This window comes from Salvelinus alpinus, chromosome 27 (assembly GCF_045679555.1).
Source record: "Salvelinus alpinus chromosome 27, SLU_Salpinus.1, whole genome shotgun sequence".
NCBI classification, from domain to species: domain Eukaryota; kingdom Metazoa; phylum Chordata; class Actinopteri; order Salmoniformes; family Salmonidae; genus Salvelinus; species Salvelinus alpinus.
In genome coordinates, this window is record NC_092112.1 from 32,177,261 (window position 1) to 32,200,143 (window position 22,883).

Consider the following 22,883-nt stretch of genomic DNA (forward strand, 5'->3'; position numbering starts at 1 on the left):
GCCCAGCGTCGTCCGGGTTTGGCCGGTGTAAACCGTCATTGTAAATAAGAATTTGTTTTTAACTGACTTGCCTAGTTTAAAAAGGTTAAATAATAATAAAAAATGTAACTGGGCGCTCCAATAATGTTCCTGAAGAGCTAAGGGCCTGTAGGTTTTTGCTCCAACTCCTGTTGTAATTAACATGAATCAACTTATCAACCAGCTAATTATAACAATCAGGTGCACTCGATTATGGTTGGAGCGAAAACCTACAGGACGGAAGCTCTCCAGGAACAGGATTGGAGAGCCCTTGTCTAATATTTCTCCCAATGTGTTCTCCAATCTCATAAAACATTTTTGAAAAATCCTCAGTGCCACTATTCCCGTTGAGGTATTTTGACCCCTATCTTTTTGAGAGAAATTATTCTTACTTAAACAATATATTTTGCTGAGCAATTAAATTAGTATAAAATAAAAACATTTAGCATACAGTATCAGTATATTAATTAATTATTTTTTGTCATTTTTGCTCATCTTTATCAAGGGTGTCAATAATTTTCAACTCCACTGTTTATCTACCCAGCGTGCTGAGGGACAAGTCATGGTTGCTGTTTATAGCACACAGCTGATTGGGTGGCCTGTGACGAGCGAACTAGTTGGCCAATGGCCATCCAGCGGCACCCACTGTTTCCTGGATGGTGTCAGTCGCTTTGTCAATCAAGGCTGCCAGCTCCACCTCCAATTTAGCACTATCCTCGTCCTAAAGAATGAAACGAAAGGTAAAAGTGAGTCCCGGGTTCAGTTCTTTGGCCTGAAATCAAACAAGGTAATAAGGTAGAATAAAACTGACAACAAATCTTTCAATGTTTTTTTCTTCTGCATCAAGGTTAAGGGTCTATTTGGGGTAGGGCAAATAAAAAAGTACCTTGAGGAAGTTTTCAAGGGCCTCCTGGAGAGTAGATGTTGGTGATTTGTCATAACACGTGTCCCTGTTCTTTTTTATTCTGTCGGTTTCCACTATTGGCTGGCTAGAGAGGAAGGCCGGTGCCGCTTTCCTCTCCAGACAGCCAAAGCAGTCTTCCTCTCCAGACAGCCAAAGCAGTCTTCCTCTCCAGACAGCCAAAGCAGTCTTCCTCTCCAGCCAGCCAAAGCAGTCTTCCTCTCCAGACAGCCAAAGCAGTCTTCCTCTCCAGACAGCAGACAGCCAAAGCAGTCTTCCTCTCCAGACAGCCAAAGCAGTCTTCCTCTCCAGACAGCCAAAGCAGTCTTCCTCTCCAGACAGCCAAAGCAGTCTTCCTCTCCAGACAGCCAAAGCAGTCTTCCTCTCCAGACAGCCAAAGCAGTCTTCCTCTCCAGACAGCCAAAAGTGGAAACCGACAGAATTTTAAAAAAATATAAAAAAACAGAAACACGTTTTAGTTAGCATAGGATTGGTTGTATTGCTACAGTGAGGGAAAAAAGTATTTGATCCCCTGCTGATTTTGTACGTTTGCCCACTGACAAAGAAATGATCAGTCTATAATTTTTATGGTAGGTTTATTTGAACAGTGAGAGACAGAATATCAACAAAAAAATCCAGAAAAACGCATGTCAAAAATGTTATGAATTGATTTGCATTTTAATGAGGGAAATAAGTATTTGACCCCTCTGCAAAACATGACTTAGTACTTGGTGGCAAAACCCTTGTTGGCAATCAGAGGTCAGACGTTTCTTGTAGTTGGCCACCAGGTTTGCACACATCTCAGGAGGGATTTTGTCCCACTCCTCTTTGCAGATCTTCTTTAAGTCATTAAGGTTTTGAGGCTGACGTTTGGCAACTCGAACCTTCAGCTCCCTCCACAGATTTTCTATGGGATTAAGGTCTGGATACTGGCTAGGCCACTCCAGGACCTTAATGTGCTTCTTCTTGAGCCACTCCTTTGTTGCCTTGGCCGTGTGTTTTGGGTCATTGTCATGCTGGAATACCCATCCACGACCCATTTTCAATACCCTGGCTGAGGGAAGGAGGTTTTCACCCAAGATTTGACGGTACATGGCCCCGTCCATCGTCCCTTTGATGCGGTGAAGTTGTCCTGTCCCTTTAGCAGAAAAACACCCCCAAAGCATAATGTTTCCACCTCCATGTTTGACGGTGGGGATGGTTTCTTGGGGTCATAGGCAGCATTCCTCCTCCTCCAAACACGGCAAGTTGGGTTGATGCCAAAGAACTCCATTTTGGTCTCATCTGACCACAACACGTTCACCCAGTTGTCCTCTGAATCATTCAGATGTTCATTGGCAAACTTCAGACGGGCATGTATATGTGCTTTCTTGAGCAGGGGGACCTTGCGGGCGCTGCAGGATTTCAGTCCTTCACGGCATAGTGTGTTACCAATTGTTTTCTTGATGACTATGGTCCCAGCTGCCTTGAGATCATTGACAAGATCCTCCTGTGTAGTTCTGGGCTGATTCCTCACCGTTCTCATGATCATTGCAACTTCACGAGGTGAGATCTTGCATGGAGCCCCAGGCTGAGGGAGATTGACAGGTCTTTTGTGTTTCTTCCATTTGCGAATAATCACAGAAACTGTTGTCACCTTCTCACCAAGCTGCTTGGCGATGGTCTTGTAGCCCATTCCAGCCTTGTGTAGGTCTACAATCTTGTCCCTGACATCCTTGGAGAGCTCTTTGGTCTTGGCCATGGTGGAGAGTTTGGAATCTGATTGATTGATTGCTTCTGTGGACAGGTATCTTTTATACAGGTAAGAAACTGAGATTAGGAGCACTCCCTTTAAGAGTGTGCTCCTAATCTCCGTTTGTTACCTGTATGAAAGACACCTGGGAGCCAGAAATCTTTTTGATTGAGAAGGGGTCAAATACTTATTTCCCTCATTAAAATGCAAATCAATTTATAACGTTTTTGACATGCATTTTTCTGGATATTTTTGTTGTTATTCTGTCTCTCACTGTTCAAATAAACCTACCATTAAAATTATAGACTGATAATATCTTTGTCAGTGGGCAAACGTACAAAATCAGCAGGGGATCAAATACTTTTTTCCCTCACTGTATTTGTCGTTTTGCAGCCAAGTTCCAAGATAAGACACTGACTACGGATAAAAAGCTTGTTGTTCGGCTCACCTCATAACACCAGCGCCCCAGCAGGTAGAAACAGTGGGTCATCGTCCCTAAGGGCAATCACTCGGTCTAAATGCTACTAGAACAAAGAGAAAAAGCAGGGTGTCATCCCCGCCCCTTCTTCTGTGGGGTTTATTGATGGCTGATATCCACATTTTAAGCCTGATGTCCACCAGATGCATTTTGTTTTCCATCCATTTCTCTAGCCCTTGATCATGACTCTCAGTTCCATTATATTACACATAAGAGTCATTGGAGGAAGGCGTCTTCTGTAGGGGGGAGTACCCCGACGCTCAATCTGAACATTAATACGTGTCGCTTGCGATAGGGTATTGGAAGCACAAGGACCTTATCTTTCATATCAGCGCGAAATCATAATTTAAAAATAAAAGTTACGTTGATACACATCTTGACAGGGATAGTGTTCCCACACGGCCATATCTCCATGTCACAGCGCTTGTTTGTTGAAAAATTACTGAAGACGAGGAAACCACCTGTGCTAATCAGCTATCTAGCATGCTCCAAACACCTGTGTGTAAGCGTAACTTGGGAAGAGTAGCGGAAGTGTAGTTTCGTCAGATGGAGGCAGCCATAGCTGCTCTGCAAAGTGTATCTGTTACAGTAAGTGTATCTTTTTAATTTGAAGGATTATTTTTCACTGATGAAAGATAAGGGCCATATGATTCAAGAGCCATATCGCAAGCGATGATTATTGCCATTTTCTAAATGTTAAAACACGGCGTTGGGACTGTAGTACACGTGAGGCAGTCGTGGTCGGAGCAAATGAGAACTGTAGGGAGAAGGCAGAAGGCCAGCTAGAGTTTGAGAGCTACCACTACTCCTGCTTTTAGATTTTCAGCCTCAATTTCCACCGCGATGCCAGAGGTGCCTTTTACCGGTGCCCTGTTCAAATAATCAAGGCTTTCTACTTCATACTCCGATATTTCCCAGAGACACAATGCACTTTCCTATTGTTCTTCTGACATACAATAAATCAACACCATACCACTCCTGGTGGTCACTTTGATTGAATCCACCTTTTCCAGTGCGTCCTCCACCATCTCCTTGACCGCAAATGGATCTCCCAAAAACACATCCTTATCCATGTACTCCAACAAGGAACAAGGAATTATTAGACCGAGGCCTATCTTCATTAACAACTTTAGCCTGTTTTGCTCCGTTCATCAATGCTACAGTTTTCCACTCATTTCCATTAACTTTACTCAACGTGCCACCAGACTCAAACAGTGCTTCCGTTTCTGCCATATTTCCGACCTACATTTTCACTAAATGCCTTGTGCCCTATTGGCGAGGTCTCATTCTCGAAACTACAGGCTCTCGGGGCGCCAGTCTCATGTGGAACACCAAATATTATGGATATACTGACAAGATACATGTCTCTCTGCCCTAACAATGAGTCGTTGTCCACAAAGCGGCACAGCAGGCTGTCTACCTCCCGTCTATCCTTTCTTTGGATTTGTGGATACATCTCATTATTGTAATCCTTTTTTGTCTAGGACTGGCCACCCCTCAGAGCCTGGTTCCTCTCTAGGTTTCTTCCTAGGTTCCTGCCTTTCTAGGGAGTTTTTCCTAGCCACCGTGCTTCTACATCGGCATTGCTTGCTGTTTGGGGTTTTAGGCTGGGTTTCTGTATAGCACTTTGTGACATCGGCTTTATAAATACATTTGATTGATTGACAAATTGTTGACGTCAACTGCCTGTATTCAATGGTGAGAGATGCTACGCTACTAGAGCCAAGATGGAATCACTGTGAGAGGGACTATTTTCTGACTTGTCCAAGCAACTTTGTGGGTTAGGTGGTTAAAAGTAAAATATTTGCTATCAATGTGCAATAATCTAACTATATCTGGTTTTAGCTATATATGGCAAGTTTAGAGTTTGTCAAGTTGAATGGTGCAGAACACGACATAAAGACAACAGAAGATGACATAGCCAAGTCTCACAGAAGACAGCAGGCATGCTAGCTAGCAACGACAAGAGCCAGAGCAGGATGGACACACAGGATGCCGTGAGCTCAAGCAAGAGAAAGAACGAGATGGACCATGACAAGGTCCTTTCAACCTCTTTACCTCGCAGACCCCAAGCAAAAGTCCACCTGAGAAAATGTGAAAGATAGTATTTCCATGTCTGAACTAGTTTCTCTTTTCAAGTTCAAAGAAATAACTGGTGTTTCTTTCCCCGTCTTTAATCTATTTTGCTCTTGATCTGACAAAAGCACCCTTTGCCAGATTTGTGTAAAACTGTTCTAACTCTAGTTGTAAAGATTTATGTACAGACTGTTCTTTTTGAGATAATTTATCATTCTTTAGAAGATTATCAAGATTTCTCATTAAATCGTTTTCTCCAAGGTGCTTCAGCTCTGCCACGTTTAATTGCTAAAACTCTGACTTTATATTTGAAGAATTCCCATCTACTTCCACGACCCAAATCTAAACTCACAAAAATATATTTGGTTAACAATTTAATGTTACCAATGAAAATAGGATATTTTAGAAGATACATTATCCAACTCAAATTTAGAATGACAGTCAATTTAGTAAGACCCTCAACTTAGAACACACCGATACAGGCAAAATGTACATTTATATTGACATACAGTATATTCATCTTATTTTTATAGTATTAACTATTCTCATCACTTGTGGTAATGACAGATTGGTATCTCAATGCATTATTAATCTAAATTACTATACATTTCACATTGTGCAGACCTCCACAATCAACCTGATACCCCAAATAAACAATTTTGGATAAGCCTAAATCAATTACGGGCATGGTTGACCACCCCCCTCCCTCCCGGCACTCATCCTTTTGGTGTTTCTTCATGTTCTTCTTCAGATAGTGTTTCAGTTCGTCTTCCCAATGGCACATGTTCAAAGTGGATGGCCCTTGATAATGTCTCTCACCTGAGCCGCCACTGTCCTTTACAGTCCATTATGTCTTTGTACATTTTCCTACCAGTACACCAGCAGCATGAGAGAAGTTTGGACTGGATCTCTCTCCATGCTCACTCCACATGGATTCATGTCGCACTCCTGAGAGAAAAGGCAGTTGATAGCTTCGACTGGATGCTGTGTACAGGTTGCTGGCTTGGACTCAGGTCTCACAGTAGAAGTGGTGAAGGACCATACTGAACGCAATTGTCGCCATTACCTCAGCTGGTTAGAGGGAGTGTTGAGGTCAATATGCATGTGCCCTAGACCAAATTCAGGAGATCTCTAGAGACAGAGAAAATTGGCAATGCTTAAAGAACTGCGTAAATTGGCTCTGCAAACCAGAGAGGCTCTTGACTATCTTTTGACAGGTCAAGGGGGCACTTGTGCAATCATTAGCGATGAACGTTGTACTTTTGTCCTAGATCACTCTTCTAAAATGACTGATCTCACCGAACACATTGCCACTGTTGATGATAACCCAGAATGAAGGGCTTGAAATGATGAAGCGTTTGGTTTTATGTGTTGATTTCACTCCCATTAATGGAAGTATAACCTTTATTATGATTTATTATAATTATGTATTTTGATATAGAAGCTAAAATCTAAATGCTTACATTAAAATGTATTGATTAGGTTATAAGAGGAGGGAATGTGCTGGACATTTTTTATGTTTGTGCTTTTCTAATAACTAATTTCAGTGTTCTATTCATGTGCTTTTCTAATAACCGTTTTCTGTTTTCATGCAAGTGACTGACTAAATGAATCCTCACTATCAGTAGCTGCAATTTGGCAGTACGCCCAGACCTTTGTTTTGAGAACCAAAGATATCTCCATTTCAAGGTCTCAGTTTAGAAAGAAGAAGCCTAGTGAGGCATTGGTCTGTCACATGTTATGAAACAAAACGGTAAGGATGAATGAATTATGCTAAATCATGCAAATATAACTTGTCTGTGTATAGCCGTATATAAGACAACTGCTGGGACTGCCCCAGCAGAGCTCCTAATAGACATGTGTACTATGGTGGATTGAGTTGGTTGGAAACTCTCCAGTGCGCTGATAATAACGGATTATTCTTTTAAGATCGACTATGAGTGTCCCTGGTGGTCATTTCCACGACACAGTGATGAATTTCCACGACAATTTCCACTCAGTTTGCGAATCACTTGTGTCAAGGAGTCGAGGAGAAAAAAGGGAAATTACCTGGCCCTGATGGCCTGTCAGTTGAATTTTATAGGTATTTTTGGGAGTTACTAAAATACCTTATTTCTAATATGTTTCAAGATTGCATTGAAAATTGTGAAATGGTTTCCACTATGAAGCAGGGCCTTATTTCACTGATTCTAAAGCCTGATAAAGACCCCTCTCTCATTGACCATTGGAGACCAATCACTTTATTAAATATTGATTACAAATTGATTGCTCTGGTTTATGCCAAAAGATTAAAGAAAGGATTAGATCAAATTAAAAATTCAACATAAGTTCCAACTTTCTTTTAGTCTAGGACCTTATGGACTATTCAGAAGCAATTGACTCAGATGCTGTTATTTTGTTTCTAGACTTTTGTAAAGCGTTTGACACAATTGAACATTATTTTCTCTTTCGGTATCTGAACATGTTTGGTTTTGGTGAAAATGTTATCAAAGTCATGTGCATGTTTTACAGAGATATAAATAGTTCTGTGATACTAAAATATCACATTTTGGTAGTGGGACTTTATCTCTAGATATTCTGAATAATGGCTTTACAACTTTTGACAGAGAAATCAAAATTTCCCTGCTGGCTGACGATGCTACTATTTTTTTAATGACAAAGACCATGCCCTTAATGCCAGCACTGCATTCTCTATTGCGTCTGGATTCAAACTGAATGTTTCTAAATGTGAAATCTTATGTTTTTATGACTCGGATGATAAAGGAATAGAAAATATTCCTCTCATAGAACTACTTTTAATATTTAGGAATACATCTAAAAATCACTCAGGCAGACAACATTTCTCTCCTAAAATGTAGAAAATCAAGATCATATTTAATAACTGGATACAAAGTGATCTATCTATACTTGGGAGAGTGCTTCTGTCCAAGGCAGAGGGATTGTCTGTCTTGTGTACCCCTTGTTGTCTTTATTTGTAAATCACTCTACCTTTAGAGATTAACAAGATCTTTCTTGACTTCATCTGTAAAATGAAGTCTCTCAAATTAAAAAAGTCTATACTCTCAAATAAAAGATCTGAAGGAGGTCTGGAAGTGTTGGATTTTGATGACACACTTAAGCTCAATTGTTTAAATCAATACAGAATCAATTTGGTATTTCAGTTGGGAGGTCTTACATTTGCACTGACATTTAATTATCTTCCCAAAAGATTACCCACTAAATTGGCTAGGTTTCACCAACAAGCTTTTTTGGCAGCATGTTTACTCCTGACATTAGCTAGGTTTCCATCCAATTTGCAACAGATTTTCATAATAATATTTTAAAATCTGCACAGAACAATATGCGCATTTTCCCACCAGAGATGTGTTTCCATCAAACGGACATATTGTCAGTGCTTGACTTGGACTGAAATAGGTGCCGGTACTCATTTTGGGAGCCGGTACTGTTTATATCAAATAAGCCAAACATTTTTTTGTTCACCAAATTCAACACTCTCATTGGCTGACGTACTTACAACAACTCCTTTCTTGTTGGAGGGAGACAGATTTTCTGCCCAGTTGGGCCTCTCTTTTCCTCTTCCTCTCTGGGAAGAATCACAAATGCAGGATTCCCTAAAATGTGTTGATTAATAATAATTCCCTCGGGAAACAACGTTTCCATACAGGTTCCTAAAAGTCCCAAGGATCCCAGATAGCAAGGACCCTTTTGGGAAATGATAGATTATGCAACCAAAAATTATGTTTCCCAATTATTTTATTTATTATCGCAAATACATCAGTCTTACGATAGGCAAGATTCTTCTTTTTTTGTGCATTTATCATACATTTTAGGATACTAATATTTGCCAAGTACCTCAACTCCTCCACGGAGTTGGGCGCAGACTAAAGTCTTTTAAATGAACCTCCGAGCCGCTATGCGTTGATACTTATAAAATGTAAATTCTTAAACTCGTACCATGTACATATGTTTGTCTTCTGTTGTTTTATTTGTTTGCTAATTAATAATTGTTTAATAAAACAATCAAATAAAACCACCGACAAAAAACATTTTTAAGTACGAAAGCATTGCAAGACGGAGGTTAATTTAAAAAACTTGTCTGCTGCAACTCTGTGGAGGAATTCCTGTAGTTGGTAACAAGTCAGCCCCATGTCCCAACAGACTCCCATAGTTGGTAACAAGTCAGCCCCAGGTCCCAACAGACTCCCATAGTTGGTAACAAGTCAGCCCCATGTCCCAACAGACTCCCATAGTTGGTAACAAGTCAGCCCCATGTCCCAACAGACTCCCATAGTTGGTAACAAGTCAGCCCCATGTCCCAACAGACTCCCATAGTTGTAGTGATTCCATTGATTCATTTGTTGCGTAAAATGAAAGGGTTCTAGAAAAACATGTTTTCCAATGTCCATTAATATTGCTCTGCAGTCTGCACAGAATGACAAGTTTACAGACAGAGTTTGTTAAATCTGTCTGTCATTTTTTCTGTAGCACAGCCTTGAGGATATTAAAGATAGTATCTGTGTTGGTGATGCCTTCTCAATGCAGGAAATTGCTGATTTTAGTCAGTACACACACAACTCACCCAGCTCCATCACCTGAAGCATCCCCAAACCACAGAACATTATTTAGCCACACAGAGAGACAGAAAAACGTCCAACATCTGGGAAGCTTTTGTAAGGATGACATATCTTCTCATCAACACACTACTCCGCCTGGTCAGTAGCCTATTTTCTATTTTCACCATTGATTTTGCATATGTTGAGAGAGACATGTATGTCTTCAACAATGTGTTGGTTTAATTAAGTAGAGCAGCACCATTATGTCAATATAATGTAAAGATGAGTTGTGACAAACATATTTTACCTTGCTTTATTTCTACAATTTGTGCAAGATATACAGTAATTGGTCATAGAAAACAAATCATGTTGCAGTCCAATTGGGAGGGCATTGGAAATGAAGTTGACCTTGCGTTATCACTGTGCTTTAGGTGACGGGTCCAACAATGGTTGGTGATGAGTTTTCAGACCCATCCATAATAAACTACTTAGGAGCCAGAAAGACCAACAAATTGGGGAACAACTTTTGAGTAATTTGCATAATTTACTGCTTTTTAAAAGAAGCTCAGAATCTACAGAAAATGTGTAGTGTAAAAAATGTGTTAACAACATACCCTTCAAAGGGCATACAAATTCCTTAGTGTTACTTCATGGCCCTAACTATGCTTACTCCATTTACTGAATTTCTGTATGAATTTACAACAAATACCCAAACACCACAGTGTTGGTTTATAAATGTAAAACCCTCGGCTGCCATGGATTTACATTGTGCAAATGTATGGTACTAATGCAATGTGTTCTCAGGCAAATAATAACGAGATCATTGCATTTCCAGTTGGGAGTACCATGTGGACGAGCCTCCCCGGGTGGTTCTGGACAAGCTGGAGAAGGTGGGCTTCTCTGTGGTGACCATGACAGGCGTGGGGTAAACACTGGTTTGGTGTCTAAACAAGGACACCATCATGTGAAAGTTGTTACTAACCACTTGGTCTCGCTGCAACAATGCATGAGTGTTTTCACCAGTCAGTTAGACTTGTACTACTGCATTCACTGTGTGTTTGTTGATTGGAGGGGTGTCTATGGTCAGTGATAACTTGGGTAAGGATATACTGTATGTTTTTTCTCTAGAACATATGTCGGTGTAATTTAATTGTTGATTATATAATATGACGTGGCTACAGTATTTGATGTGCCTGCAGTACTGATGTCATAGTGTATTTACAGTAAAATATCATTTGGAGACATTCAAGCAAATTGCACTTTGATGTAGCTACATTCACTACTGTACATACAGTCCTCTGTCTATGTTACTAAATTGTTGCTTGTGACAAATCCTATAGTATGTTGCACATTTGGTATCATGTATTTTTTAAGGCCTCAATAAATCATAAAATAAAAATAGCCCAGTTGTGTTTTTGTGTTATATGTTTTCTCATCAAATGCTATTTCTTTATGACGGCAATATTCCAATCTACTGTATTCCTCCTGCAAACGTGTGGCCTGATTGGTGGAGTGCTACAGAAATGGTTGTCCTTCTAGAAGATTCTCCCATCTCCACAGAGGAACTCTAGAGCTCTGTCAGCGTGACCATCGGGTTCTTGGTCTCCTATCTGACCAAGGCCCTTCTCACCCGATTGCTCAGTTTGGCTGGTCGGCCAGCTCGAGGAAGAGTCTTGGTGGTTCCAAACTTCTTCCATTTAAGAATAATGGAGGCCACTGTGTTCTTGCGGACCTTCAATACTGCAGACATTTTTTGGTACCCTTGTGTGCCCTTGTGTGCCTCTACACAATTTGCAAACATTTTGAAAAAACTGTTTTCACTTTGTCATTATGGGCTATTGTGTGTAGATTGAAGGGGAAAAAACAATTTAATCAATTTTAGAATAAGGCTGTAACGTAACAAAATGTGGAAAAAGTCAAGGGGTCTGAATACTTTCCGAATGCACTGTATATACTTTGTAGTCAGCAATAGGGGAGTGATGGCTTTCTACAAGAGCACAAAATGTGTACATCTCTAGATATCTTTGAAAAGCGAGTCAGGTAAAGAGCTTTTTGGGGTCTTAAAGGAGCACTGTTTTATTTTTAGGCTTGAATAAGCTAAATAGCCAATATGAAGAGGAATAATAATGCATTTTATTTTGTAAAGTGGTTTCTTGCATCAAACATCACAAAAACATTTTCAGTCACCTCCTTGTCTGAAGAACAAGTGGATTAACAGGATCATGTCAAGCCCTGCATGTTTGTTGGCCTACATTGAACACCACACATTGGCTGCTACTGTAGGCTGAATGATAGAACAGCTATTTCCATGTTAAAATGTTATGGGATGCATTTTCTCCATTGTTTTTGATGGTAGGCCACTCTGGTAGGCCTACATTATGATCAACTAGCCACAGTAACCTACTTGAACACTGTTCAAATGGAAACTTAAAGCAGGTACAGCCTCAGTGTTCACAGTAAATGCGCGCTGGAAGTTGCACAGAATTTTCACAACATTCAAGTTTGCGCTCAGCAGACCTGAAATTTGCTCAGTGCCGAAAAAAATGAGAGGGAACATTGGTCACTGGCAAAGTAAGTTTTGTTATTTGGTTGTTTGCTTGCTCTCTTTCCACAGCCCACAAAAGCAGTAACTGACAGAAGTGAAAGAAAGAGCTTATCTGGTGATTGGCATTCCATATTGGCTACAGCAGGTCTATGGAGTGCAATGTGTGAGAATCTGCCTCTCATAGTGCTCTGTGCATTTTTCACAAGCTTCAGATTCATTTGGCATTGCTCATCTCCTTCCTTCTGCTGCTAAGGAGAAATGCATATAGAATCTAAACGGTCCTTAAATGGTAGGTTATATATTCATTTTGGTTGATATTTGATTGATACCCTTCAGAGAGACGGCATGTTCTTTAGGTGTGAGAAAGAGAGTTTGTTTGCATATTAGATCAAGCTGATTATGCAACAAGTCCTTATCTAATGAATGTGAGACGCAAACAGGGTTTGGAATGCAGGTCCCCTCACCATGTGTACCTAACAGCCGCCTCTAAGAAATAAAGGTGTTCAGCTGGTGATTTAGTAATGCAATTCCTTTTTAATATTGGAGGGGTACATTTTTCCACTGGTCATGACCTGTAAAAGCCTAGGACCAGACTGATCATTTACTTCGCAAACCAAAATGTTGTGCGCCTTGAAAAAGCACAATTCAGAAACAACCATAAAAGTCTATAATAATGCTCAAATCCACAAATTGGCAAGAAAATGAGAAAGACATTTATCAGTGCATGATATAAGATGCTCTGAGTCAGTGTTTGTAGCATACCATTATCATTGTAGTGAGAGATGAATTACATAATTCACCTTTAGGACTATTATGGCAAGCTGAACATTGAATTATGGCAAGCTGAGCAGAGAATAACTTTTTCATTAATACAGAGTGGATTGAGCAAACAGAGGTGGTGTGTGTTTGGAGAGGAGGGAGGGCCGGCCCTAGCTTTTTGGGGTATAACATTTTAGTGGTCCCCCTCGATGGCAGAGAGAAAGAAAATAGTTTTATTAAAGCTAATTTCCTGCAATTCTATGCATTTTGCCATGGGGCGTAGAGAAAACGTTTTGGTTTTAAAGCACATTTTATGCAGTTCTACACATTTTGCCATGGGGCAGAGATAAAATGTTGCAATTTTAAAACTAATTTCATGCAATTCTACTCATTGTGCAATGGGGTGAATATGAATTAGCTTTAAAACTGCAAAATGTTCCTGCAATTCTACACGTTGTTCCATGACTTATGCCATGTTCATATGATATCTGAGTGAGAGTGACTAACAAAATCAATGTCGGCCCCCTAGAGGTTAGGGCCCCTGGGCACATGCCCTGCAAGCCTGGTCAGTTATTCGGCCATGATTACTACCACGTGTAGGTAGCTGGCTAAACTAACTTTCTAGAGAGAAAAACTGCTGATGCACTACCAAATTGCACCTTGTGTATTGTAATATTCTAACTCTCAACAGTAAGTTGAGACCCACAGGGCAAGTGATATTATCTAGAACACTTCCCCCTTTCCATACCTTCGTTGAAGAAACCCTAGCAATGAAGAGTTCACCTGAGCGTCATACACCCCTCCTCTTTTGTCACACCTCCACAATAAGAGCTGACCCTCTATTCCAGAGATTGTTGGGACTAGAGGACTACCTGACGGAAGATAGTCACAAGAGAGAAGACACACAGACAGAGATATTGATAAATCAGGGTGGAGGGACGAAGGTTTATCACTTTAAACTAACACAACCCAGAGACACAGGTGAGCTGATAAGGCAGTCTAGCTCAGTTTGTGTCTGTGCTTTAGGGTAGTAGACCATGTCAGTGTTTCAGAGACAGGGGCGCTTTTCGCACATGGAACGTCTAGAGAGCTGTATGTTCTAAAACTGCAGAGAAGAGCGAGAAGAGCAAATATACTGAGAATGCATAGAAAGACTGCTTCCTGATCACCTCACTTGTGTGGAAACAAAGATAGACACCGGTAAGCTTTTAAGACTTTTAAGCAATAAGTGAATGAACAAACAATGTGTGGCCTATATACTGTAATGGCTTTAGTTAGTGGTTCACGTCTTGACTTAGTGTCAGTGGACCAACTAATTGTCCAAATAAATGATTATTTCAATCTGGACATAACATAACAAGTTGGCTGTTTTACTGTTCATTTGAATCATGCCAGCTACCTCAGCTTACCTGAGGCAGTGTCTCTGACACATTGTCCTCATGGCTGTCTCTTTAAAAGCCCCATACAAATCTTAGATGTAAAAACGAAATAATTGTAGATCCATTGGAACTAAATTGTTGAGGATCCATGATGGGAACTATCAGGAAGATTATAAAACCTTGTACTAACTGTACAGACAAACAGCCCACCTTGGGGATTTCAACATTGTCTGAAAAATAGGCCAAATTCCTTAACAGCAGCATTTTCCTCAGATGCTTTTTGCTATGACTATAAAATACAAATAAGACAGCATCAACTTCACATTTTAGGCAAATTAGGAAAGTCCCTAACCAGGTTGTCTTCCAGTCAGGAGTAAACAATTTTCCTTAGAATTCTCAAGGTATTGTTCCATTACAGGTAACATGAAACACTGCCCTGGGGAAAAACACTCCTCTTCTTCATGAGAAGAAATGTGATACTACCAGTTACAACAAGCCATGATTGCAACACTGTCTCAAAATTTCAAGTAGCTTTAGACACATAAACATTGTGTGAACGATGACAACGACTGAAACCAAAGCTAAAGCAATCACAGAAACACCAACAGTCAAAGAAAAAAGCATTTTTATCAGGTCAGAGATAAAAGTAATGGCCCTGAAATAAAACAAGTCTCCAAGGTTACTTATTAACAGACTAATGTGCCTCAGTGTTCACTTTCCAGTACAATAGTTTTTTTTAGACTTTTCCTTCTACGAGACAAATAATTCAGCATTCAGCACTGTTTAGGCATCAATTCTTACTAGATTAACATCACACCCATGACAAAACCTTTGTGCTGCAAGCTATGTGTGTGAAGTTAGAATAGTATTACAGTGTGTTTGTTTAGACATGCATACAAGAAAAACAGGTTATTTTATTATACAGTCATGGCTGCAGTTACCAGTCCATATATGGCCATTGCTAGCTACCCATCTCAACCTGGAATCCAATTTCATGACAATCGTGGCAAATTATCATGATGATCATAACAATTGTGGCAAAGGTTGTTTAGCATTGGCATTATTAGGCTATGTAGCTATGAAATGCCAAAATAAAAAATAAACACAAGAATGAGTATCAAATCATTTGAAGTGAGTTTTCTTAACTTTGTTTTTTTGTCCTCACATTTTCAGAGCTGCCTAAAGGTCAACTGGACCCTTCAACTGAGTGACCTCCACTTCAGCCTAAAAGTGTTGAACTCACTGACGGTACATGCCATTAAGTCCAAGATGCCTCTGAAGACCACCTTATACCTCAAATCAGCCAGCATGCGCTGGCCCCGCAAGCAGAAGCGCCGTGAGCTGCTATCAGTCAACATGATTAGCCTACCCTTAGGTGACTTCCGCCACCTCTCCCACATCGGATTGGATTCCCACGGGGATGTCTTCGGCGACCTCGCAACCTTCCAGCGGACCGGTAGTCTCATCCTCCACAGCTCTCAAAGCCACCAGGACCTCTACTCCAACATCACCCCCAATGAGACCCCCCCACCTCCACCCAAGCCCCCACGCCTCCTCAGCCCAGAAGAGATGGATTCACATGCCGCCAAAGCCAGAACCCATCCCCAGGCTTCCAGAAACCAGAGGTGCCTCTTCCTGCCTTTACTGGATGTTGTGGAGGTAGTGGAGCATGACAGGTTGCACCACAAAGAAGAGGTAAAGCAGGAGCAGGGAAAAAAGGAGGAGGGAGGGTTAACGATGGGGTCGGATGGATCCGAATTGAACACGGCCCCCCAACAGGCTCCTTGTCCCCCAGTGGAGGCCCCTCCAGGGGTCGATGAAGACTCGTCTTTTGTCCTGAACCTTGACTTGGGGCCGTCCATACTAGAAGATGTGCTGCAAGTGATGAACAAGCTTCACCAGTGAGACTTTGGGAAGTGTGGCCCTCATGTAATATATTTTATTCTAAGGGCCTTTCAAGAAACCCAACATATATAGGGGAGAAAAACTAAAAGTTCCTTCCTTTCTAATGGGGATTGAAAGGGGTTATGTCATGGATGGAAAAATGGGCTGGACTATTTTCAATTGCCAGGATGCTAATTAGCACATTTATTTTTAATTACTGTTGTTAGTTTGGCTAACTAGAGCAATGTGTCATATCTGGGTCAACGCTTTGAAAGGTTGCCTTTCTCAGGTGAAAGCTCTGTGAGCCAATGACACTCCACCTGGATCATGTGACTTTTGTAACGCAGGTGTATAGAGGAGACATGTTGTGAAAGGTAAGAAAGACAGACAGTAAACTACGTATGAGACATAGCTGTGAGGCAGATGTTTATGACTTCTATTGTGAAACACTGAAATAAGACTGGTGGATTTTGCTTTTCAATGTTTAGGCCTACTATACAGGGACAATGAACACTAGCTCTCCCATAGTCAGACATATGCAGTAGCAATAAGGACAGAAGCTGGGTCGTTCTACGGAATGAGTCCCTTTTGCGTCCCTTTGATATTTTAAGTCTAAATTGTGCACCAATCTAACATTTTAAAAGCCTTTTTTTATATGAATCAATACTTGCTAAAGTGCCAAATCTATGCACCCTCTGTGACTTCTAGGAAGATTTTAACCCACTTAACCCCAACATTTCTCCAAGTTGTCACCATCATTGTAAAGCCCTAGTTGTTTGGTTGCTTCGACAAAGTAATTTCTTCATGTGATTAGTGATTCATTTTTAGGTTTAAAAAAAACTGTGACCCTCATTTTAAGGTCAACCCTGTTACGTGAACTGAACTCTTGTGTTCATATGGTGAAACTGTTACTTTAAAATAAACATTGAACATCTAATAGTTAAATCATAATGTAATTTCAGTTTTTTTTGTGTTGAAATACTGAGTGGGTCAAGCATAACACATCAAACTTGTTACCCATAGATCGACAATTACACATTTTTGTATAGCTTGCATTCAATTGCTCCTCCTGTTGCACACAACAAGCTTCCATTCCTCATGTCACAAGGGGATTTATGGCTGATTTAAGATGAAATCGTCAACCCTGTTACATTACAGAATGTTAAAATTAGGTGAAATAAAATGTTATTTTTGGGGGGGACCAAGTTGCACTACCCAAAAGGGACTTATTTCGTAGAACGACCCAGCAGACTCACTAGAGTGTATACTGATAGGCATATTTTATAGTTCTTGTTTTTCTTACCAACTAGTCAAGGGGAAAGTTCAAATCTTTAGGAATATAAAACTGTATAAGTCTATTATACGTTATTACATGGTTTATGGTGTAACTGTGAACAGTATCAGTCTATAATAAATGTCTTTAGAAAATCAAAGCTCACCGACAATCCTCTCGTTCCTCATATCATAATCTTTTAGATATAATTTTGTTTTGGCTAAGGTGGTGTCACGTTCCTGACCTGTTTTCTCTTATTTTTGTATGTGTTTAGTTGGTCAGGGCGTGAGTTGGGGTGGGCATTCTATGTTACGTGTTTCTATTGTTTGTTAGCCTTATATGGTTCTCAATCAGGGACAGGTGTTATTCATTTCCTCTGATTGAGAATCATATATAGGTAGGCTGTTTCACTCTGTTTGTTTGTGGGTGGTTGTCTCCTGTGTCTGTATGTTCGTACCACACAGGACTGTATCGTTTGTTTGTAGTCTATACCTGTTCGTGCGTTCTTCGTTATATGTAAGTTCTCAAGTCCAGGTCTGTCTACATCGTTTATTTGTTTTGTATTTCTCTAGTGTTATTCGTGTTTCGTCGTTTTCATTTAATAAATTATGTCTACCTTCAACGCTGCGCTTTGGTCCAATCCCTACTCCTCCTCTTCAGACGAAGAGGAGGTGAACGACCGTTACAGAACCACCCACCTAACAAGGATCAAGCAGCGTGAGAGGAACCAGCAGCAGCGGCCAAAAAAACATGACTCGTGGACTTGGGAGGAGATTCTGGACGGAAAGGGACCCTGGGCACAGCCAGGAGAATATCGCCGTCCCAAAGCTGAGCTGGAGGCAGCTAAAGCAGAGAGGCGGTGATATGAGGAGGCAGCACGTAAGCGAGGCTGGAAGCCGGAGAGGAAACCCCTAAAAGGGAGTGTGGCGAAGTCAGGTAGGAGACCTGCGCCTACTCCCTGTACTTACCGTGGAGAGCGAAAGTACAGGCAGACACCGTGTTACGCAGTAGAGCGCATGGTGTCTCCTGTACGTGTGCATAGCCCGGTGCGGTACATACCAGCTCCTCGTATCTGCCGGGCTAGATTGAGTATTGAGCCAGGTGCCATGAAGCCGGCTCAACGCGTCTGGTCTCCAGTGCGTCTCCTCGGGCCGGCATACATGGCACCAGCCTTACGCATGGTGTCCCCGGTTCGCCTACATAGCCCGGTGCGGGTTATTCCACCTCCCCGCACTGGTCGGGCGACGGGGAGCATACAACCAGGTAAGGTTGGGCAGGCTCAGTGCTCAAGGGAGCCAGTATGCCTGCATGGTCCGGTATTTCCGGCGCCACTTTCCCGCCCCAGCCCAGTACCACCAGTGCCTACACCACGCAGCAGGCTTCCTGTGCGTCTCCAGAGCCCTGTTCCTCCTCCACGCACTAGCCCTTTGGTGCGTGTCTCCAGCCCATTACCACCAGTGCCTACACCACGCACCAAGCCTCCTGTGCGTCTCCTGAGTCCTGTACGCACGGTTCCTTCTCCCCGTACTCGCCCTGATGTGCGTGCCCTCAGCCCGGTACCAACAGTGCCGGTACCACGCACCAGGCCTATAGTACGCTTTGAGAGTCCAGTGTGCCCTGTTGCTGTTCCCTGCACTAGCCTGATGGTGCGTGTCCTTAGCCCGGTACCTACAGTTCCGGTACCACGCACCAGGCCTACAGTGCGCCTCAGCCGGCCAGAGTCTGCCGTCTGCCCAGCGCCATCTGAGCCATCTCGTCTGCCCAGCGCCATCTGAGCCATCCGTCTGCCCAGCGCCATCTGAGCCATCCGTCTGCCCAGCGCATTCTGAGCCATCCGTCTGCCCAGCGCCATCTGAGCCATCCGTCTGCCCAGCGCCATCTGAGCCATCCGTCTGCCCAGCGCCATCTGAGCCATCCGTCTGCCCAGCGCCATCTGAGCCATCCGTCTGCCCAGCGCCATCTGAGCCATCCGTCTGCCCAGCGCCATCTGAGCCATCCGTCTGCCCAGCGCCATCTGAGCTATCCGTCTGCCCAGCGCCATCTGAGCCATCCGTCTGCCCCGAGCCATCTGAGCCATCCGTCTGTCCCGAGCCATTAGAGCCGCCCGTCTGTCCCGAGCCGTCAGAGCCGTTCGTCAGTCAGGAGCCGCTAGAGCCGCTAGAGCCGCCAGTCAGCCAGGATCCGCCAGTCAGCCAGGATCCGCCAGAGCCGCCAATCAGCCAGGATCTGCCAGAGCCGCCAATCAGCCAGGATCTGCCAGAGCCGCCAGTCAGCCAGGATCTGCCAGAGCCGCCAGTCAGCCAGGATCTGCCAGAGCCGCCAGTCAGCCAGGATCTGCCAGAGCCGCCAGTCAGCCAGGATCTGCCAGAGCCGCCAGTCAGCCAGGATCTGCCAGAGCCGCTAATCAGCCAGGATCCGCCAGAGCCGTCAATCAGCCAGGATCAGCCAGAGCCGTCAATCAGCCAGGATCCGCCAGAGCCGCCAGTCAGCCAGGATCTGCCAGAGCCGTTCGTCAGTCAGGATCTGCCAGAGCCGCCAGTCAGCCAGGATCTGCCAGAGCCGCTAATCAGCCAGGATCCGCCAGAGCCGTCAATCAGCCAGGATCAGCCAGAGCCGTCAATCAGCCAGGATCCGCCAGAGCCGCCAGTCAGCCAGGATCTGCCAGAGCCGTTCGTCAGTCAGGATCTGCCAGAGCCGCCAGCGAGCCATGAGCAGCCAGAGCCGCCAGCGAGCCATGAGCAGCCAGAGCCGCCAGCGAGCCATGAGCAGCGAGAGCCGTCAGCGAGCCATGAGGAGCCAGAGCCGTCAGCGAGCCATGAGCAGCCAGAGCCGTCAGCGAGCCATGAGCAGCCAGAGCCGTCAGCGAGCCATGAGCAGCCAGAGCCGTCAGCGAGCCATGAGCAGCCAGAGCCGTCAGCGAGCCATGAGCAGCCAGAGCCGTCAGCCAGTCCGGAGCTCCCGTCCCTCAGTCCGGAGCTGTCGTCCCTCAGTCCGGAGCTGTCGTCCCTCAGTCCGGAGCTGTCGTCCCTCAGTCCGGAGCTGCCCCTTATCCCGGTGCTGCCCCTTATCCCGGTGCTGCCCCTTATCCCGGTGCTGCCCCTTATCCCGCTGATGCCCCTTATCCTGGTGCTGCCCCTTATCCCGCTGATGCCCCTTAATTTAGGTGGGTTTATTTGGTAGGTGGTCATTGGGAGGGGGCTACAAAAGCGGGGATTGACTATGGTGGGGTGGGGACCACGCCCAGAGCCTGAGCCGCCACCGTGGACAGATGCCCACCCAGACCCTCCCCTAGACTTTATGCTGGTGCGTCCAGAGTTCGCACCTTGAGGGGGGGGTTATGTCACGTTCCTGACCTGTTTTCTCTTATTTTTGTATGTGTTTAGTTGGTCAGGGCGTGAGTTGGGGTGGGCATTCTATGTTACGTGTTTCTATGTTTAGGTTCATTGTTTGTTAGCCTTATATGGTTCTCAATCAGGGACAGGTGTTATTCATTTCCTCTGATTGAGAATCATATATAGGTAGGCTGTTTCACTCTGTTTGTTTGTGGGTGGTTGTCTCCTGTGTCTGTATGTTCGTACCACACAGGACTGTATCGTTTGTTTGTAGTCTATACCTGTTCGTGCGTTCTTCGTTATATGTAAGTTCTCAAGTCCAGGTCTGTCTACATCGTTTATTTGTTTTGTATTTCTCTAGTGTTATTCGTGTTTCGTCGTTTTCATTTAATAAATTATGTCTACCTTCAACGCTGCGCTTTGGTCCAATCCCTACTCCTCCTCTTCAGACGAAGAGGAGGTGAACGACCGTTACAGAACCACCCACCTAACAAGGATCAAGCAGCGTGAGAGGAACCAGCAGCAGCGGCCAAAAAAACATGACTCGTGGACTTGGGAGGAGATTCTGGACGGAAAGGGACCCTGGGCACAGCCAGGAGAATATCGCCGTCCCAAAGCTGAGCTGGAGGCAGCTAAAGCAGAGAGGCGGTGATATGAGGAGGCAGCACGTAAGCGAGGCTGGAAGCCGGAGAGGAAACCCCTAAAAGGGAGTGTGGCGAAGTCAGGTAGGAGACCTGCGCCTACTCCCTGTACTTACCGTGGAGAGCGAAAGTACAGGCAGACACCGTGTTACGCAGTAGAGCGCATGGTGTCTCCTGTACGTGTGCATAGCCCGGTGCGGTACATACCAGCTCCTCGTATCTGCCGGGCTAGATTGAGTATTGAGCCAGGTGCCATGAAGCCGGCTCAACGCGTCTGGTCTCCAGTGCGTCTCCTCGGGCCGGCATACATGGCACCAGCCTTACGCATGGTGTCCCCGGTTCGCCTACATAGCCCGGTGCGGGTTATTCCACCTCCCCGCACTGGTCGGGCGACGGGGAGCATACAACCAGGTAAGGTTGGGCAGGCTCAGTGCTCAAGGGAGCCAGTATGCCTGCATGGTCCGGTATTTCCGGCGCCACTTTCCCGCCCCAGCCCAGTACCACCAGTGCCTACACCACGCAGCAGGCTTCCTGTGCGTCTCCAGAGCCCTGTTCCTCCTCCACGCACTAGCCCTTTGGTGCGTGTCTCCAGCCCATTACCACCAGTGCCTACACCACGCACCAAGCCTCCTGTGCGTCTCCTGAGTCCTGTACGCACGGTTCCTTCTCCCCGTACTCGCCCTGATGTGCGTGCCCTCAGCCCGGTACCAACAGTGCCGGTACCACGCACCAGGCCTATAGTACGCTTTGAGAGTCCAGTGTGCCCTGTTGCTGTTCCCTGCACTAGCCTGATGGTGCGTGTCCTTAGCCCGGTACCTACAGTTCCGGTACCACGCACCAGGCCTACAGTGCGCCTCAGCCGGCCAGAGTCTGCCGTCTGCCCAGCGCCATCTGAGCCATCCGTCTGCCCAGCGCCATCTGAGCCATCCGTCTGCCCAGCGCCATCTGAGCCATCCGTCTGCCCAGCGCATTCTGAGCCATCCGTCTGCCCAGCGCCATCTGAGCCATCCGTCTGCCCAGCGCCATCTGAGCCATCCGTCTGCCCAGCGCCATCTGAGCCATCCGTCTGCCCAGCGCCATCTGAGCCATCCGTCTGCCCAGCGCCATCTGAGCCATCCGTCTGCCCAGCGCCATCTGAGCCATCCGTCTGCCCAGCGCCATCTGAGCTATCCGTCTGCCCAGCGCCATCTGAGCCATCCGTCTGCCCCGAGCCATCTGAGCCATCCGTCTGTCCCGAGCCATTAGAGCCGCCCGTCTGTCCCGAGCCGTCAGAGCCGTTCGTCAGTCAGGAGCCGCTAGAGCCGCTAGAGCC

General features: G+C 44.5%; 2 protein-coding genes across 3 annotated transcripts; both read left to right on the top strand.

Moving 5' to 3' along the window:
- The first annotated feature begins 9,881 nt into the window (after window positions 1-9,881).
- Window positions 9,882-10,861, top strand: LOC139555828 (GTP cyclohydrolase 1 feedback regulatory protein-like). Its single transcript, XM_071369223.1, has 3 exons — window positions 9,882-9,917; window positions 10,190-10,284; window positions 10,594-10,861. Exons 1-3 carry the CDS (start codon window positions 9,882-9,884, stop codon window positions 10,685-10,687), a joined length of 225 nt encoding a protein of 74 aa, XP_071225324.1. The 3' UTR covers window positions 10,688-10,861.
- A 3,054-nt stretch (window positions 10,862-13,915) lies between these two features.
- Window positions 13,916-17,763, top strand: LOC139556406 (cdc42 effector protein 3-like). Of its 2 annotated transcripts, none has more exons than XM_071370323.1 (2): window positions 13,916-14,262; window positions 15,615-17,763. In XM_071370323.1, the coding sequence occupies exon 2, from the start codon at window positions 15,711-15,713 to the stop codon at window positions 16,344-16,346; it is 636 nt and encodes a 211-aa protein (XP_071226424.1). In that variant the 5' UTR covers window positions 13,916-14,262; window positions 15,615-15,710; the 3' UTR covers window positions 16,347-17,763. The 2 variants fall into 2 exon arrangements, with proteins under 2 accessions (XP_071226424.1, XP_071226425.1); XM_071370324.1 differs by having other exon boundaries at window positions 13,916-14,043.
- The last annotated feature ends 5,120 nt before the right edge of the window (window positions 17,764-22,883 follow it).

Excerpts from the sequence above, each read along its gene's own strand:
- LOC139555828 (XM_071369223.1), top strand. The coding sequence starts at position 9,882 with ATGACATATCTTCTCATCAACACACTACTCCGCCTG. Across the intron at positions 9,918-10,189 it reads TCAACACACTACTCCGCCTG|GTGACGGGTCCAACAATGGT; the intron begins GTCAGTAGCCTA and ends ACTGTGCTTTAG. Across the intron at positions 10,285-10,593 it reads AACAAATTGGGGAACAACTT|TTGGGAGTACCATGTGGACG; the intron begins TTGAGTAATTTG and ends TTGCATTTCCAG.
- LOC139556406 (XM_071370323.1), top strand. The coding sequence starts at position 15,711 with ATGCCTCTGAAGACCACCTTATACCTCAAATCAGCCAGCATGCGCTGG.